The 18,734-nt window shown below is 42.2% G+C and overlaps 1 protein-coding gene across 2 annotated transcripts; it reads right to left on the reverse strand.

The window, feature by feature from the left end:
• Positions 1-4,210: 4,210 nt before the first annotated feature.
• Positions 4,211-16,985, reverse strand: dctn4 (dynactin 4). 2 transcript variants are annotated; one of them, XM_066669630.1, is made up of 14 exons: positions 16,815-16,985; positions 15,541-15,611; positions 15,268-15,446; positions 12,900-12,943; positions 12,285-12,392; positions 10,559-10,579; positions 9,174-9,247; positions 8,210-8,322; positions 7,665-7,774; positions 7,439-7,512; positions 7,293-7,347; positions 6,792-6,899; positions 6,119-6,216; positions 4,211-5,806 (listed from the first exon to the last, which is right to left on the reverse strand). In XM_066669630.1, the coding sequence occupies exons 1-14, from the start codon at positions 16,947-16,949 to the stop codon at positions 5,593-5,595; spliced, it is 1,404 nt and encodes a 467-aa protein (XP_066525727.1). In that variant the 5' UTR covers positions 16,950-16,985; the 3' UTR covers positions 4,211-5,592. The 2 variants fall into 2 exon arrangements, with proteins under 2 accessions (XP_066525727.1, XP_066525728.1); XM_066669631.1 differs by lacking the exon at positions 10,559-10,579 and having other exon boundaries at positions 16,815-16,984.
• Positions 16,986-18,734: the final 1,749 nt, after the last annotated feature.

Raw genomic sequence — 18,734 nt, forward strand, 5'->3', positions numbered from 1 at the left:
AATTAAGCCCACAACACCTCCAAAAGGCGTCCCAGACCTACCCCTCTCCCTTAACCGTAAGTCCACACTGGCCTCCCTGGTGACCAAGCCCCATTGGCACCGTTAATGCTGGTTCAGTGCTACCAGATCCATGTGAGCTCAACATAATCACCAGCAACCACAGTAACACAACACAGTTCTTCACTCATCTGCCCTGTACTCCATGCACATAAAACACATCTCAGTCATCCCCACATTTGCATTAACAGCACAAGCAGGTATGTGGCAGACTTCCTTACAAATCTCCTAACAACCCCTAACTACAAACCCCGCCCCCAAACTGTCTGTAATGAGTAGCTCAGTGACTTAAACAAGGCTCTGCTTGCACTGCTACTTCTGCCCAAGTGTAAGTGCTGTTACTGTGAAGGGGATATCTCTGGGGGTAGCCTATCAGAACGCATGTATATGTTTGATGTGGAGGCACCAGAGTGGCCTGAACTTACACAATAGGTAAGGTCTCCATACATTACATCAACAGTAGGTAATGTTTACCTTCCTTTTACAGGTTCAAAATCAGTGTGATGCTTTACTCTATAGTGAAGTAATAGTGAGAATTGAGCCTTTGTCATTGCTACTCCTAGTTCAGCACTGAAGAAATTACACTATGTAACTTTTGGAGGAGGGGAGGAAACCCCCCACTGCAACTTTCATTTCAGAACAGTGCTATAAATGGGAATTACACGCTGTAGCTGTAGGGGGAGCCCAGGAGCAAATATATCAAATCTGTCATAGTGTTCCTTTAACTTACTTCTACACCAGTGGTTCTGACTGATGGTACGTGAAGCAACAAGTGGTGGTACAAAAAAGGACCTCCTTCTCCTACTAATACAAGGGCCGGGCGCCGCTGGGACCACCTGCTCCAAGCAAGCGCTCTTTTAACATATAGCCTAGTAAAGGACATATTAACTTGACCTCTCTTCTCATTTTTACTTCTCTCAAAATGCTTATTTCCCCAAAAATAAAGAAACCGGAAGCACCCGGAGGAAACCCACGAAGACACAGGGAGAACACACCACACTCCTCACAGACAGTCACCCGGAGGAAACCCACGCAGACACAGGGAGAACACACCACACTCCTCACAGACAGTCACCCGGAGGAAACCCACGCAGACACAGGGAGAACACACCACACTCCTCACAGACAGTCACCCGGAGGAAACCCACGCAGACACAGAGAGAACACACCACACTCCTCACAGACAGTCACCCGGAGGAAACCCACGCAGACACAGAGAGAACACACCACACTCCTCACAGACAGTCACCCAGAATCAAGTTCAGGTTAGGCATAGTAACTTGTATTCTCATTAATTTTAGTAATTATTTTAGAATAATTTTCTGTAATGCATGCAAATTACAAATATCACAGCAAGACATTGATAGTATTCATAGGTGGTACTTGGACGTTTTGGTTTGATAATAGATGGTACTTGCTCTAGAAAGTTTGAGGAGACTGATCTAAACGTTCATTTTGAAAATTTTTGTTTTTGTTATTGTTTCTTGTCGGTTGTACGTTCTTCCTTTAACCTGTGGTTGTGTACGTACACATTATAAAGAACATCATGTACTCCATGGGAGCTACTGTTTTCCTTTCAAGACGGAGGCCTGTTTTAAGATGGTTATCTGCACTGAGACGACACAAGCTGCTCAACAGTGCAGACCTGGGGATTCACAAAATATGTGGCTCTGGCCTGGGGGGGTTGTTTTCTGTGGCTGAGATTAGTGCAGATATGAGGGGAGATGCTGATCCCAGAGCAGCAACACCACCCCGGCCCATATCTTCACATTCTCTGTGTTTGTTATATGTACCGCAGTTAGGCCAATGTCAACAGAGAGAGAGAGAGAGAGAGAGAGAGAGAGAGAGAATATTTCTAAAGCCAGAACTTGGCAGTGGCCTGAATCGAACCTCCTGTCTCCATTTTGACATCTTACAAAATTACATTTTTTTTTTTTTAACTATGATGATTATTTCTGTCTGAATCTCGCTGGACTGTTTAAACACTCCGGCGATGTTACAGCTCTGGGAGCTAAACAGTAACCCAGCTTGAGCAACCTGAAATTCCATGCTAATCAGGCAAAACCCACAAAAATCTGTGCTCACATTACCAGGAACCAACTCCCGTCAGCGTGGGACGACTTACACTGCAGCGTTCCTTTCGTTAGAAGGAAGGTGAGGACAATGTCGTAGCTAATGAGATACATGTTCTTTATTAAAACCTGGCAAACCACCAGGATCCTTGAGAGAGGCTCAGAATCACCCCACCCTGGGCATGACTCAACCCCACCAAACACCAGGGGGGTTGGGTCACCAACACTGGACGGACACATGGGGACGGTACATAACACTTTAATCACCAAACCACTGGCCCCTAACACAACACAACTATTACTATGATACTTACACAACTGGACAAGATCACACACTCACCCAGTCACTCACTCACCCAGACAGTCATTCACCCACAGACATCTGTGGACAATTTCACACTCACTCAGTCACTCACAGCTGTTGACAGTTTCACCCCAGACAGCGAGCATATATCGTCCACTGTCATAAAAAGGCTGGCACACCACTGACTGTAGACCACTGCTGGTCCACCATCAGACCACTCAGATTACTGTCCTGTACAGGATATAACTCATTTATAATCTCCTCAAACAGATTTTACATTCACAGAGACTTTTATTCTGGAAAACACACTAATACAAATATTACCAACAACTATGAGGGATATAATAATGAGTATAAGCCTGGTATAAAATAATTAAACGATACAAATGTAGACACTGTGCTGGATTTAAATTATTTACTAATCTTATTAATAAAGAGTAACAAATAAGAACCTAATGAAGGGGAAAAATGTAAATTGGACTGTGAATGGAAAAGACTTTAATCAGCAGTGGTCCGCTCAGAAAACGCTGTGTAAAACACTAGTGGACCTCCAACTGTGACCTCAGTGGGTCAACAGTGGTCCGCCGTCTCCTTGCCCTCAGGGACACACCAACTCAGGCATTCACACACACACACACACACACACACACACACACACACCTGTGGACAGTTTCACTCAGCCAGCCCACCTACCATACGTGTTTGGAGCAAACCTGGAAAAGTACCTGGGGAAAAACCCCACACAGACACTGAGAGAACACACCACACTCCTCGCAGACAGTGACCCGAGGTGTGGTGTATATCCGCCCTTATTCATCCTCCATGAAGAACTACCCTTTTTGATCTCAGTGGTTGTTAATCACAGTTGAGCTCGACATTTTAAGAACAGCTTTCAATTCCTGACTTCAGGACTCTCCAAGACACTAACTTTTTAACAGGAAGATCCTGCCAGGTCTGTTTTACAACAGCGCCACCCAGTGGCAGTTTTGTAGAAACAGAAGACCTGACATCTGGAGAACTTGGTGTCTTCCAAAGGTCCCCATAGAAAGTGATTCGCTGTGGAGAAACAAATGTAGCTTCACTTGTGGCTGAGGAAAGTACACAACATGGCTGCGTTTGTGTTGTACATGTCGTAGCCTCTGGGGGTTGTTCCAAAAGGCAGGATTTCTCAGTTAAGCCAGATAAATAGGGAGCAGGGAAGAGAGCTGTGGGACATTCCTACTGGACAGTCCTCAACTCTGGGCTCACGAAGCCAACTCATAAATCCTGCTTTGTGGAACAGGCCAGTTTCCTTACAGCAACACTGTAAACAAAAAGTGGGTCAGTTTAAACACTACGTAATATTTACAGCTTCCAAGACATTGTAATGCTTCCTGGGACTCAGCACTACAGAAACATGCACTATGTAACTTCTGGAGGTCAACAGGAAACCACCCCCCACAGTAAATGTAAATACGCGCGTATTTACTACAGTGCTGTAAACATAAATGACACTAGGAGCAAAAACCCAACTCTTACCAAGTGCTTGTTTAAGAAGCAACTATTTCACATTAAAACCAAATAAGCCACAAAATGATGCTTAAATATAGAAAACAAAATCATCCATTTTACATTTTTACAAGGCTAAACGGACACAGCAATGTAACCCCTCTGCCGTTCATGACTGTAGCAGTACGCATTACGAATGGAAACCATGACAACATGGTGGTAACGGACCAAAACAAGTCCATATAAAACACAATTAAACGTAAATACGGCACTTAGAGCGGTTGCTTTAATCTCATAGTTTTATTAGTGAACCACAACTCAAGGCTTTTCTCTCAACTACAGAGAATTCACACCAGGAAACATCAGAAAGACTTGTAAAGTGTTCCAGTCTTGATTGTAGATGAGAAGTTAGCATACGGAGATTCAGCATTGGTCTCTCTATAATTTAACACAGAATTAATATCATTTACTCTTTATAACCTATGACTTTGTGCAGCGTGTTAGTTTTCTGTGGAGCACTCCACTGAAACAGCAACAAAACCAACTGACAGTATGTCCTTCAGAGTGCCGGTGAAGCAGGAGAGAACACAACAGCAAGAGTGAGTCTACAGGTGTCTGTAGAGGTATGGTATTGTACACAGTGAAGTGAGGGGGGGGGGGTCTCAGCCTGGGGGCAGGATTTTCAATTAGCGAAGGAAGGCTAACAGCAGCATGCAAGTAAATACTTCATCAGAGCTTTCTCTGTGGTACTCGAGTGTGTGGAAAATAATCCAGACCCGAATTAAGAAGGGTAAACTGAATTTACAGTACAGTTTGTTCATGAAAATGTGATTTATTTACCAACTGATTTTGGGTTTATCATCACGACTCGATCCTGTTAGTGTGCTCTTATGCTCGTTTTAGGCTCCTGGTATCCCCCGGCTGGAGCTGTGTGTGTATTTATATGGGAAAAGCTCAGGCTATCTGTAAACCCACAATCTGTGTATCACTACAAACACACAAACACACACACTACGGTTCAATAGTCTGGAATCATTTGCCTTATTCGCTGTAGTATTTTATACACAACATGGATGTCAACGTTAATGTTAATTCACCTGTAAGACAAACAGAGACCTTTTATTCAGTATGCCCGGAAGGATAATCAACTAAAAACATTAAACAACACACAGCAGTTACGTTCATGGTTCTACAATTTATCCCAGGTATAAAATATTACAACTTTTATTCTAGATGCTATACAGCTTTCTCCCTATAGCATGATTCAGTAAATGTCTATCACTGCTTCCTACGTTCCTACAGAGATATATATATATATATAAAAGGCCTGCTGTTGGAAGTGATGAGCAAATGAGAAATTCTCTATAACCCTGTGTGCAGCCGTAATGGTTTAATAATACTGAAATCACTGATCCCACACTCTTGAATGCTGGCGTATGTACTTGTGTGTATTTGACTAACAAAACCTTCAGTACGCCTGACCAATAGGAAGATTCCCATTGGACAAATCACACTTTGGACTTAAGTTATGAAGCTAATTCTGTAATCCTGCTTTGCGCAATATCCACCAGGTCTGTGTGTGTGTGTGTGTTTGTGATCACACCTGAGCAGTGTGTGTGGGTGTGTGTGTGTGTGTGTACAAGCTGATCAGCGTAAATGGTGTGTGTGTGTTTAGGCCGCCAGTGGCCCCAGGCTGAGCTCCACGTGGTGTGTGAGCCAGATGACCTCACAGGGGGTCTCTCCGTCCTCACTGGGCCGGATGGGAGGGGCCAGGTTGCGGAAGTCGTGGCGCATTTTAAAAGCAACGGTGACATCTCCCTCCTCCTGCTGAGGAATCACTTTGATGAAGAAGCCGATCTTATTGGACTTTCTGAAGGCCACCACACTGCGGGCGGAGAGAGAGAAACAGTGGTTACCCCACGGGCCAAAAGAGTGGAAGGAGGTTAAATCTTATCAGAGACAGTAACATAAATAAAACCAAGCACAAGCTCGACCACATCACTTCACGCTGCGGTTTGAAATGTAGAACCACGCTTCGCTTACAGGAGAAGACCAACCAATCACCAGCGCAATCAAGGGTTTATCGGTAGAGCTGTGTTTCAGCTTTTATCAGATCTAACATTTTTGAACACCCCACACCCATTCCAATAAAAAACATTATGTATATTTATATTACGTATAGTGTGCTGTATCTTACTCTGGGTCATCATGGAAATCCTGTGGTTCAGCCAGTTCATCATATTCTGCTGCTGCATCTTTCCCTGCCAGAACCAGTTCCTTCGCTGGCACCATCACCTACACACGCACGCACACACACACACACGTTAATATTACACAGCTACACTTATTCTGTTCAATCAATTGTGTTTATATAAAGTTCAGCAGCTTTTGCCGTAGGGTTAAAGAGGTGAGCTTGAGACCAGAGAGACGCTGGTTCAGTTGTAGTTCCGAGGAACGACAAGAAGACACCTGACTCCCAAACCGCTCCACAGGTGCTAAGGTGGTTGGAAGCCCACGGCTCTGGTTGTGTGTATGTTCACTGCCCCTCGTGCGTGGCTAAAACAGTAGCTCCCTCGTGTGTGTTCACTACCACAGATGGGTTAAATACTGAAAATCTACTTCTGTAAAGGGATTAATAAAAGGGATTCTTCTTCTTCAACTCTCTCTTAATTAACTTCAATGTTATACGGAGGCTGACACTGAGTGTGTCAGAATCTACTATAAATGCATTCATACAGCCCACACGGGAGGGAGCAATCTCTACTGCTGATACATCTGGAGTCAAATCCCTGTGCCTTTAACAATCAATAACATGCCGTCATGAGTCAGACTCTGAGAACGTGCGAGGTAGTGTGAGACAAGGTGCGTACCTTGGCCGTGCTGTTGATGTCGTCAGGGTCTCCCTCCTCACAGGTGAACAGACCGACGTGGGTGATGCTCTCCACTGGGTTGGTGAGTGTCAGGAGCACCTGAGACTCCTGCCAGGATTTTCACATCAGTTATTTTTCACACGTAGCTCACTCTGACGCTAAATAAATACTATGCATTTTAAACGAAGTGGATGCCACGTCATGTTCATAACAAAACTGGTTTTATAATAAAGAAGAGAAGATAATCAAACACCTTATCTGTCACTTCTGATACATTCGTACACAGAATATACTCGAAGGACTCTGAGGACACTGTCTTTCCAGGAAAGTGCTGACAGCCCTTTATGAGCATTTATGGTTTTTATATGTGAGGAAAATAAAAGTGCTGGTGAGGATGATGCAACATGGTACAGGACCCCACTGGAACCCACTGGCTGAGGTGGCAATGGCTGATGCTCATTTTTGAGCGTGAAATTCAAAGTAAAACTCATGAGCGCTTGCCTTCATGTGACGGAGGTTTGGAATGGACATGATTCTCACTTCAGGGATGTAGCTCCTGCAAAACAAAAGCAGTCATCGTCAATCAATCCCACAGAGATTTAACATGATGTCTCTTCAATTGCTGAAAACAAGGGTGATGTACTCACACAGCAACAAGCTGGATTTTGAACTTGATCGAGGTCGGGTTGAACTCTGGCTTGCTCAGATTGTGCTCACATTTCTGACAAAAAGAATCAGAGCGGTTGAAGCTGTCAGACAGGCAACAAACGTGTAATGTGTGTTGCTGATTGCATGTATTTGTCAGGCAAAAAAAATGCGATGGTGCCTTGTGTAATCTGTGCGTTTGTGCGTGGGTGTGTGGTGTATAAATACCCTGCAGCGCAGAGAGCGTTTCATCAACAGATGCTTGTGTTTGGGATGCAGCTGAGAGGCTCCTGCAGGCTGGAAATCTGGCTGTAACAGCCTCTGGCGAAGAGTTGTCACTGAAAAGAAGGAAAAAAACATACATAATTTAACAACAATGCAGTTCCACGATTAAGAAAGTCCACTATACTCTCAATCAAAGATGTCTCATATCATTACAGATAAACTGTAGTAGTAGTTCATTACTTAACTATTTATACTGTACACGAAACCTGTGCATGCTTCTCTTGGGTGTGTATATCTCACAAGAAGCAAACACACAAAGAGGAACTAAAACATGTTCAAGTGCTGTAGTGCATTATTTTCATGGTGTTCAGGACCTGGCACAAAGTACAGTGAATATAAACCTCTAAGGGTTTCACACTGAAGTAAAAGTACACTTTGATATCTTCTTAAAATAGTACTTTTCCTTTCTGGATTTGTGCTGCTCTCTGGTTAATATCAGACACTGTAAATGCACAGCAGAGTGTGAATGTGTGTGAGACTAAACTGACCTTCAGGAAGGTTAACAGGCCGTGTGTAGCAGTCTTCAGGCAGAGGCTCCACCTCATCCAAAGCCTGAGCAGGTTCAATATTGACCTCCTTCTGCTCCTCTCCCTCCTTCAGACTGTAGCAGAGAGAGAGAGAGAGAGAGAGAGAGACAGAGACAGAGAGAGAGAGAAAGAGAGAGAGAGAGAGACCACCTCATCACAACAGTCAGACCCAAGGGTACAGTGTGTTCAAGTAATCATCTCCGTTTGTGTTGATTTTTAATTTACATTATTTGAACATAGCAGCTCTCATTCCGATTGGGCTAAAATTTCACGATGAACTGACCAATAGAAATGCTCCAAAATTACTTCTAATAAAATCTTTTTAAATTCACTTCCACTGAAAGTTTAGAAGGTTATGTTCCTTCTCCCGTAAATTTGCCATTAAGGGAGATACAAGTTTTTAATTGGACTGCGACAACAGGCAAAACACAGGAGTCTCGTCCAGGGACTTTGATTGGTGCAGCATAATGTTCTTAATAAATGGCAATGATGTTACCAGCTACAGCAATAACTGCTCTAAGAAGAATGGTCCTGATTACTTGATTTAACCCTGTCATATAAAGAAGGAAATGGCATTTTTCAGACCATTTGAAGCTAAATCAGAAAATAGAAAAAAAATATAAAATTCAATTTTTTGAAACCGCAAAGAAATTCAGGAAAATGGGGGGAAAAAACACTTCACTCCTGTCTTGTAATGACAGTGGTACCTCTCTGCTCATAAACATTAGACATATGTAAATCCCTGACTTTGTATTAAACTGTTAAACTGTATTTTTAAATGACCCTATATTTTGCTGTCAATTTGCTTTTAAGATAATGCATGATTTAAAGACTTCTACAGTTCCCTTATGGTAAGAATCAACGTGAAGCTCCAACATATTCATGTCACATGGCATCCTATAAAGAAGTACTTATAAATACTCACGAGAGTCCGTAGAGGGCGCTGATAGGAGCTCCAGACCTCTGTCTCTGAAGTCGGGTGCCGAGGCCATACTTCTCCTTTTTTCACAGGAACACAAGCAACGTCAGGCCAAACTTATCATTTAAAGAGTCACTCTGTCTTCACAAAAACACAGCAACTACAGGAGCAGCGCCACCGGAAAAGCTAATGTGGCTAACAACCAGTGACAACCGATGGCCACTTATCAGAATAACGTCATTTCTTTGGTGGTTCTCTGGGGGTTACCAGCCTTCGTTCAACATTAACGAGGTTTAATCATCATTAGGAAAACTGGTCTAGTGTTACGCTTTATCACTGCAAGACAAGGTGGCTATGATAAAATGGCATGAAAAGCTTGGTAAAGTCACCCCTATAGCATTGTGTATTCCTTTTCCTCCACTGAGCACATGGACGTCACCCATCAGGTACGGGGAAAATGGTATTTGCAACGTTATGAGATCGCTTACAGGGGTCTATAGAGTGTTTAGGTCATTTTTACGGGTTTATTCAAATGTCTAATGATTGTGGGCAATTGCAGTACTCTCTAGTTGTTTACATTCAGAGGCTGAGCATCATTTAAGGTGGAACAGCCTGGTGAGGAAAAGGTTTTTTTTTTATTACAATCGTGAACTACACCTTTAAATCATGTTTAAGTCGTCAGTCTTGGAATGAATTAAAAATGTAATTTGACAGTTTACTGTGGAAGGTTGTGATGTCAGAGGGACAATGGAGGCTGCCGCTTCAGATGGGATTTCCCTTGTGGATTCGCTGCTATAGGGCTGTACAACTGACATTCATTACAGGACACTGATGTCAGTTCAGCACTCAATTTTAAATTTAGCTTAAGAATATTAATACTGACAAAGGCAAGAGGTTTATGTTTGATGGTGATGTCATATTTGTTTATTTTTGGAAGTTTTTCCAGTGAATTTTATACTGTTCATATTGATAATGGAATTATATCACATCGACCAATATTGAGAAATATAATGTGATATAAATGCTGGCTGTGCAGTCCAAGCTTATATTATAGTCAGCCACATTAGCCGTTCTGGTCAAACTGTTCCTCGAATTAAACTACAAGCTACAACCAAAAGGAAAAGACTGTGTGAAGTGTACTGTTTAAACAACTGCTAGCCCAGTCTGGTCAAACAAAGTAGTCTTTTCAAACATCCCCCTAAAAACAACCCTTTAAACACAAAGGACCTAATTATGTAGCGAGTTCAAATTAGCCACAGAGAAGACCCATGTGAGCAGCAGATCAGACATGAGGAACTCAGGAGAAGAGACGGGTAGAAAACAGAATCACTTCATCAGCTCCAAAAGAGATGTAATGAACAGTGTTACTGTTGTGAAAAAGTACCACTCACCACCACGTGAATAGTGTGTTGCTGGGAAAGGGGAGAGGTGCAAACCAAAATATCAGCGTGCACAAGCAAAGGAAACGAGAGAAAGAGAAAGAACCAGGTGAAACTCAAGCATTCGAGCAGACATTTAAAGTGGCAGTTTAAAGGAAACAGCAACAAAAGAAGATGCTTCAGTTACTAAGATGAGCTGTGGCTAAAGCGAGTCGGGAACACGGGTCTGTACAGGGTTAGAAATTAACCTGCAGACCGCTTCCACCTGCCAGAGTGTTATATCAATATACAAGTAGGAATTTAATTATTTCGTTAATATCAGACCCTGTTTTTACACAATAACAATAACTATTAATAATAACAATAATATTAGGTGTACAAAAGTTTAAAAGCATTATTTTCATTTATATATACGCATAGAATTGTAATTTTATATTCAAACATTATTTTGTCACTCCCTGGTAACTCTTGTATAGCATTAATTCTGACCATTTTCATTTTATTTAAAAAAATTAACCTAAAAAAATCAAGTTGAGCAAACGCCAAGAATTTATTGGCGACTGCATTCGCTATAGCACCCTCAAGGAGAAAGTGCTGCAAAAGCATGTGCGCTGATTTGTTTTGTTCATGAGGATAATACTGTATCCAAAAGTACGTGTGAGTTGTGGTTTAGACGATTTAAAGATTGTGACTTTGAAGTTAATTATCGTGAACGTAGCGTATTAATACTTAATTTGTACGTTACCGTATTTTTCCGACTATAAGGCATACGTAAAAGCCTTTAATTTGCTCAAAAATCAACGGTGCGCCTTACGTCCCTGTGTTTACCGACCTAATTACGAAGCATATTACATAATATATACATATGCTTTGACATATAGATACCGCAACATTGTTGTGAGTATTTAATGACCCCAAAATGGCTTCTGTGAAGAGACATGCTTACGATACGGAATTCAAGCTAAAGGCTATCAGTCACGCCGATCAACATGGAAACAGAGCAGCTGCGGGAGAATTTAACATTAACGAATCAATGGTAAGTAAATGGAGGAATCAAGCTGATGACCTATGCCAATTCTTAATACTATGCAACGTTTACCATGAAATGACAAAAATAGTTAGATGTTACATAAAAAAAAACTTTTAAACCATATTCGTACACCTCATAATAACAATAAAGGAAGCAAAACAATAGCAATAACAATAATAATAGGTGTGAAAATGCATATTAATATTTCCGTATCAAACTGTGACCAATAAGTGCACTAAGCGTGGGATTAGTCATGACAGCGTGATATCTTTCTTCATGCAAATATTTCTCAAAATATGGTGAAAATATAAATATATCATAAAACCAGAATCAAAAAGTGTGTAATAACAATAATGATACTAATAATAATACATTTGAAAACCCTGCTTTGCACAAAAAAGCTCTTAAAACAGCGAATTCTTTGCTCCTGGGGCTCCCCCTAGCGTCATTCATTTTTATAGCACTGTACTGAAATCATATAAGGAGGGGGGACATTTCCTACTCTCCTCCAAAAGTTACATAGTGCAGTTTCTGCAGTGCTGAGCTCAAAGTAACAATGACAGAAGTTCTATGCTCCCTATTACAGGTCAGTGAAGCATTACAATGGCTTTAATGTATTGCATAGTGTTCCTTTAAATGTAGTTGTAAGTAAAAGAGAGCAGTGACACTGGAGTGGGCCAATGTGTGTGTGTGTGTGTCTGTGTATACCGAGAACGCTTGAGGCATGAAGGGACGTCTTCGAGCCAGCTTCTTCCTGTCTCTCTCCAGCTTCTCTCTCTGGGCCAGTTGTTGATAATACTCAATCAGCTTATTGACCTGAAGAGTCAACAAACATTCATGATTTGAACTGGGAGAGGACATGAAACACACCACCGACAAAACACATTTCTACTGTAATTAAATGTAATAACAGGGAGGTGTAGCCCTTTTGTTGATGTAAAGTCTCCACTCTACTGCTTGGCTTTGAGCATGGTGAACTTCAGCTCAAGAGCAGCTGCCCCAGAGCCTCCCATTCTTTTGGACAGTGCTTTTCTATGGAGATTATACAAGCAGTGTGTGCACAATTTAACATTTATGTCCACAGTGGATGAACATTAAAGTAGCCAAATTCACTTATAATAATGGGTGTCTGGAAACATCTGGACACAAAGAAAAATGAAATTTCAAATATTAATTTAGAGTGACTAACCCTAGCAATAATATATGAACATACCAATAAGACCATTTTCACTGATCTTCAGGAACTACAATGCATGTTGTAATTAACCTTTTTTTCCCCCACAAATTGTGTATGTTCCAGCTCTGCTTCACCCTCATACTCACCCTCTGAGTGTGGGGATTCTCTGGCTCCTGCCATCCTCCACTGGCTAGAGCAGAGAAGAAAGAAAAGGATAGATAAGTTGTTGCCATTTTTATGCATGTTGGGTACATGAACAATGAGCTTTAACATCATTACAAAACATCCAATCACAACAGTAAACACTAGGAGTACATCAGTGGTTCTAAAACTTATCACCCAAAACACTTTAAATGGTCTATGCTTTAGCTGTGTCTAGGCGTCCATGGGAATCTGTCTGAGAACCACTGGTGTACACTTGGGCTAAAAGACTTGGCGTAAACATATAACAGCAATGTTTATGAAAAATATTTAAACTGCAATCTATACCCCAGTTGTTTCTATAAATGAATGTGAAGGCAAGATTTTATAAAGAAAATGACCAAAACCTAAACCCTCAACCCCAAACCATAAACCCCCAACCCTAACCCATAAACCCTCAACCTTAAACCATAAACCCTCAACCCTAAAGCCCAAACCCCCAACCCTCAACCCCAAACCATAAACCCCCAACCCTAACCCATAAACCCTCAACCCTAAACCATAAACCCTCAACCCTAAAGCCCAAACCCCCAACCCTCAACCCCAAACCCTAAACCATAAACCCTCAACCCTAAAGCCCAAACCCCCAACCCTCAACCCCAAACCATGAACCCTCAACCATAAACCCTCAACCCCAAACCATAAACCCCCACCCCTAAACCATGAACCCTCAACCATAAACCCTCAACCATAAACCCTCAACCCCAAACCATAAACCCCAAACCATAAACCCTCAGCCCCAAACCATAAACCCCCACCCCTAAACCATGAACCCTCAACCATAAACCATGAACCCTCAACCATAAACCCTCAACCCCGAACCATAAACCCTCAGCCCCGAACCATAAACCCTCAGCCCCGAACCATAAACCCTCAGCCCCGAACCATAAACCCTCAGCCCCGAACCATAAACCCTCAGCCCTCAGTAAACACTAGGAGTACATCAGTGGTTCTCAAACTTATCACCCAAAACACTTTAAATGGTCTATGCTTTAGCTGTGTCTAGGCGTCCATGGGAATCTGTCTGAGAACCACTGGTGTACACTTGGGCTAAAAGACTTGGCGTAAACATATAACAGCAATGTTTATGAAAAATATTTAAACTGCAATCTATACCCCAGTTGTTTCTATAAATGAATGTGAAGGCAAGATTTTATAAAGAAAATGACCAAAACCTAAACCCTCAACCCCAAACCATGAACCCCTAACCCTAACCCATAAACCCTCAACCCCAAACCATAAACCCTCAACCCTAAACCCCAAACCATAAACCCTCAACCCTAAAGCCCAAACCCCCAACCCTCAACCCCAAACGCCCACCCCTAAACCATGAACCCTCAACCCCAAACCATAAACCCCCACCACTAAACCATGAACCCTCAACCCCAAACCCTCAACCCCAAACCATAAACCCTCAACCCCAAACCATGAACCCCCACCCCTAAACCATGAACCCTCAACCCCAAACCCTCAACCCCAAACCATAAACCCTCAACCCCAAACCATGAACCCCCACCCCTCAACCATAAACCCTCAACCATAAACCCTCAACCCCAAACCATAAACCCTCAACCCCAAACCATAAACCCCAAACCATAAACCCTCAGCCCCAAACCATAAACCCTCAGCCCCAAACCATAGCTGTAATTCTGAGCACTGACTGAATTCAGTTGAGGTTGTTGTCCAAAAATGTTTAGCCGGCACTGATTGCACCAAGTCTGGTACAAATGCCAAAAGTCCCTATTAAAATCATGTCAGGACATTTTCCTTGAAAAACCAGGCTAAATTTTAAAATTGCAGCCCCTTACAAATTAAAAATTGCATTTTTTAACTGTGATTTCAAGTTAAAAATAGATTATTCTTTCAGCCTGAGTGTCATTCATTAAAACAGTGCTTCACTGCCGTGGTCCTGGCGTGCAGCTGTTCTGCACATATGTCATACTGTATTGGCTCTGACAGGTACAATTTATTTTAACCGATTTAGATTTCAGCGACAATGTCCAGTTCTGTGCGAGTTAAGTCTGTTCCATTATGTTCAACTGTAGCTCCAGGCAATGAGAAAAGCACAGATCTAGATCGAATTAATGCATCATTTTAAATGAACTCAAAAACTACTACATTCTCTTTTTTGTTTTGTTTATAGATTATAGAGTGAGCAGCTCTGCCTGGCAACATCTTAAAACCTCACAATAAATATGTTTGCAGGGCAGTGGCTCTCCAAGACCAGGATAAACACCAAAACCACTACAAGTAAGAATCTCACAATACCCCACTCTTCTCCAAACAAACGGTGGAGGAAGAGCATGGACTTACCCACAGACTTGTCGGCCATGCCAACGTCCCGTGAAGTCCAGCGGCAGAACCCACAGGCCAGGTAGTAGGCCTTCTTCATGGTGGTCTTGGTGGGGTCATCGGGCAGTGGGGCAGGGATGTTGGTGGCACGTGTGGACAGTGTGTGCATGCAGCATGGGCAATCAAAACAGTTCGCACATCTACAAACACAAGTCAGAAGTGTCTGATACTGACCACAAGGTGCGGAGAAGCTCAAACTGCTCATTCTGATAGGGATTAAATATGAGGTTTTACCTGTTCTTTTTGAGCTTCGCCTCAGCTGATGGCATGTTCTCCAGACAGCTGGGGCAGTAGTGAGAATCCACCTGAACAGACAACAGCAACATATTTAGAATTAAATACAGTAGAACTTGAAGGCATTTTCACAATGCGCGATATGAAGGTTAGGTTTGTAATAATCCACTGACGAAAATCAGATTTTGTCAGTAGTCTGACCAATGAATTTACATGCACTTGAGTAATCAGATAATGGAAGAACCCAGTGCTTACACGAATCAGACAGTAATCAGATTCCTACAGTGCAACCGTGTGTTTGACCATAGAGAGAAGCCAAAGATGGATAAATGAATATCAAACGTGTCTCTGAAATCTGTGTAATCTCTGATTACATTCAGATGCGATTGTATGCAGTTTTAATGAGCTGTAAATGATCACAATAACGAATCGTATCATCATGTTGTCCACCTTTATGTCTCGCAGCAAAAAGACCGACAGTACCTCAGGTCAGGCCAAATCATATTTACAAAGAACAAGAGCAGGACAGCACAAACCAAGTCTAAATAGGTCAGTAAACCCATATTAACCCTGGGATAATCAAGCTCTCTCTGCAGTAAGTCTTGCAGTTGGTCAGTGTTCATTGTATTGACAATATCAACCATTTAAAAAAGTCCTGAGAGGAAAAAGGATCATGATAGTATCATTTTCACACTGACCATCTCTAAAAGCTCGCAGAAAACGGACAGTTACAGTCACGTAGATTAATCAAAACAGCGGCTAAGGCCAACAGCATTTTATATTAAAGTTAATTTGACGGACAGTGCGATACATTATATATTTTTAATGTTTAAAAAACAGCACAGACTGAGCCACACCAGACTGGGTGCGGTGAGGCTAGACTGCCAGCAATGGAAACAACGTCAAGACTCCCATTAAAATGCTAAAGTATATGTATTTACAATAGGTATCTTAAGCCCTGTATAATTTAAAAGCAATAAAGAGTCGATAATCCTCGAAAAAAGCCAAATATATGAACTATATTAAAAAGCGGAGTCTGTTGTGATATGAACAAACACAACGGCCCAAAATGACAGACACCACCAGCCAATCAGATCACAGAAAATTCGTGACTGACAGCGCCCGCAGCCAATCGAATGAGAGAGCAGCTTAAAAAGAGGCGGGCACAAGTGTTTTCAGCTGCCGGCCCAGAGGAGGGAGATGAGCAGAACATCGGCTGAAAAATGGCCCCGTTTCCGATTTAAACCACCAACGACCGTCGCTATATCATCTACCTCGTGTGAAACACATTCCAGTGAGCGCAGCTCGCTGCAGTAGCGGCAGAAATAGAGCTGAGATAGCGGGGAGCGGATCTTCTTCTCTCCGCGGACCAGGTAGAGCACTCGGTCGGGCTGCAGCAAAGACGCCATTTCTGAAGCCACGCCCTCCGCCACGCACGGAATACACGACAGTGGCTGTGTTCCATTGATATATATGTGCCCTCTCTCCCTTCTAAGTGCATTACGTTATAGGGATCCAACGGTTTACCACCACGGGTGGGTTTGGGGTCTTTCTTAACACATTCTCGTGACGTTATGGAAGTCCGTTGACACCGCTTGAGTAGTGTAGCGATTTTTTCGAATAACTTAAAGTGCAGTTTGATACACACAACACCATCTCCAAAAGTGAGCACAGAACCCTCCAGTCTCCATTGTCTCTCTCCACAAAGGAGGTAGTATTTTGTTTAAACTTATAATTACAGCTTCAAAATCACTGTTTTGCTTCACTGACTTGTAACAGGGAGAACAGAACTGCAAAAACTGCTCTATGTAATTTTAGGAGGAGGGAAGTAAGAGCCAAACATCTCAATGGCTCCAACATAAGTCCAGAGCCAAATGCCACAGGGCAAGAGTGTATGGGAGGCCGTCTAGGGCAAATACATTGAAACACTTGCACACTACACTGAAACACTTGCACACTTGCCGATCAATTCTTAAAATGGAAGCAATTCTTTGCCAATTAAATCCCAGATTTAGGCAGTGGATAACTTCCAGTGGCAAGTGTTTCAATGTAGTGAGCAAATATTTCAATGTAGTGCGCAAGTGTTTTGGTGTGTTGTGCAAGTGTTTCAGTGTAGTGTGCAAATGTTTCAATGTAGTGTGCAAGTGTTTCACAGTATTTGCCCTAGACGGCCTCCCATACTCCCATACCTATCTACTACTTACCTCTTCAACAGCACACCCTGACCAGCTCTCAGCCATAAAAGAGCTTCTCTGTGATGAAGGGCTGTAGGGTCTCTCCATTGAAGGTAACAACAGTGCTCTTTTCAATGGAAGACCAAACCTGCCAATATTAAAAATAAATAAATAATTTAATAAAAGTGGAAAGAAAGAAAAAAAGAGGAAAGATAAACTGTACTATTACTATACCACCAAATATGGCATCGATCAACCAATAAGAATGTTTACACTCTGTGACATCATTGATGGACAGCCCCTTATTATTGTATAAGAGCAAGGAAAAGCTGGAAAAAAAAATTAATTGGGAAATAATGGAACACAAAAATAAATAGTTATAGAAATAAATGAATACATAATAATCTTAATACATACAAATTTTAAAAATATATTTAAAAAAATGTAAAATAAATTAATCATATATTTTTATCATAACATCCGTCCGTCCATTCATTGTCTGAAAATGCTTATCCAGGGTCGCGGTGGGTCCGGAGCCTACCCGGATTCACTAGGCGCAAGGTGGGAACACACCCTACAGGGGGCAACAGTCCTTCACAGGGCGACACACACACACACTTTCACTCACATCTACGGACTCTTTTGAGTCTCCAATCCACCTACCAACTTGTGCATTTGGACCGTGGGAAGAAACCGGAGCACCCGGAGGAAACCTTCAGGCAAACAGACACACACCACCACTCCTTTAGGGCAGTTCTCTCTGAGCACTGCACTTTTACAAACCAACACCACTGTGGCCTGTTAACAAGGTTAACCCCTTGATTTTCACTTTTATTTAAATATTTATTAGCTTCTTTATTTAACCAGAATCGAAGGTATACCCAGTATGATTATTTTTTTCCCTACTGTATTAGCAGAGGGCCATTTAAGACTGGGCCATTCTGATGTTTCCCTTAAAAATGTGACCCAATATCGCCCCCTGCCTGCCGTAGACCAGAACAAAGCAGCCATGTTACTGTT

This window comes from Hoplias malabaricus, chromosome 4, assembly GCF_029633855.1.
Source record: "Hoplias malabaricus isolate fHopMal1 chromosome 4, fHopMal1.hap1, whole genome shotgun sequence".
Classification (NCBI taxonomy): domain Eukaryota; kingdom Metazoa; phylum Chordata; class Actinopteri; order Characiformes; family Erythrinidae; genus Hoplias; species Hoplias malabaricus.

What these genes read in the sequence shown, in the direction of transcription:
- dctn4 (XM_066669630.1), bottom strand. Translation starts at nt 16,949, where the DNA reads ATGGCGTCTTTGCTGCAGCCCGACCGAGTGCTCTACCTGGTCCGCGGA. An exon ending in TGGAATGTGTTTCACACGAG is followed by an intron (nt 15,612 to 16,814) that starts GTAGATGATATA and finishes TTGTCTGTTCAG; the next exon opens with GTGGATTCTCACTACTGCCC. An exon ending in GCCTGTTAACCTTCCTGAAG is followed by an intron (nt 7,775 to 8,209) that starts GTCAGTTTAGTC and finishes CCTTCTTTTCAG; the next exon opens with TGACAACTCTTCGCCAGAGG.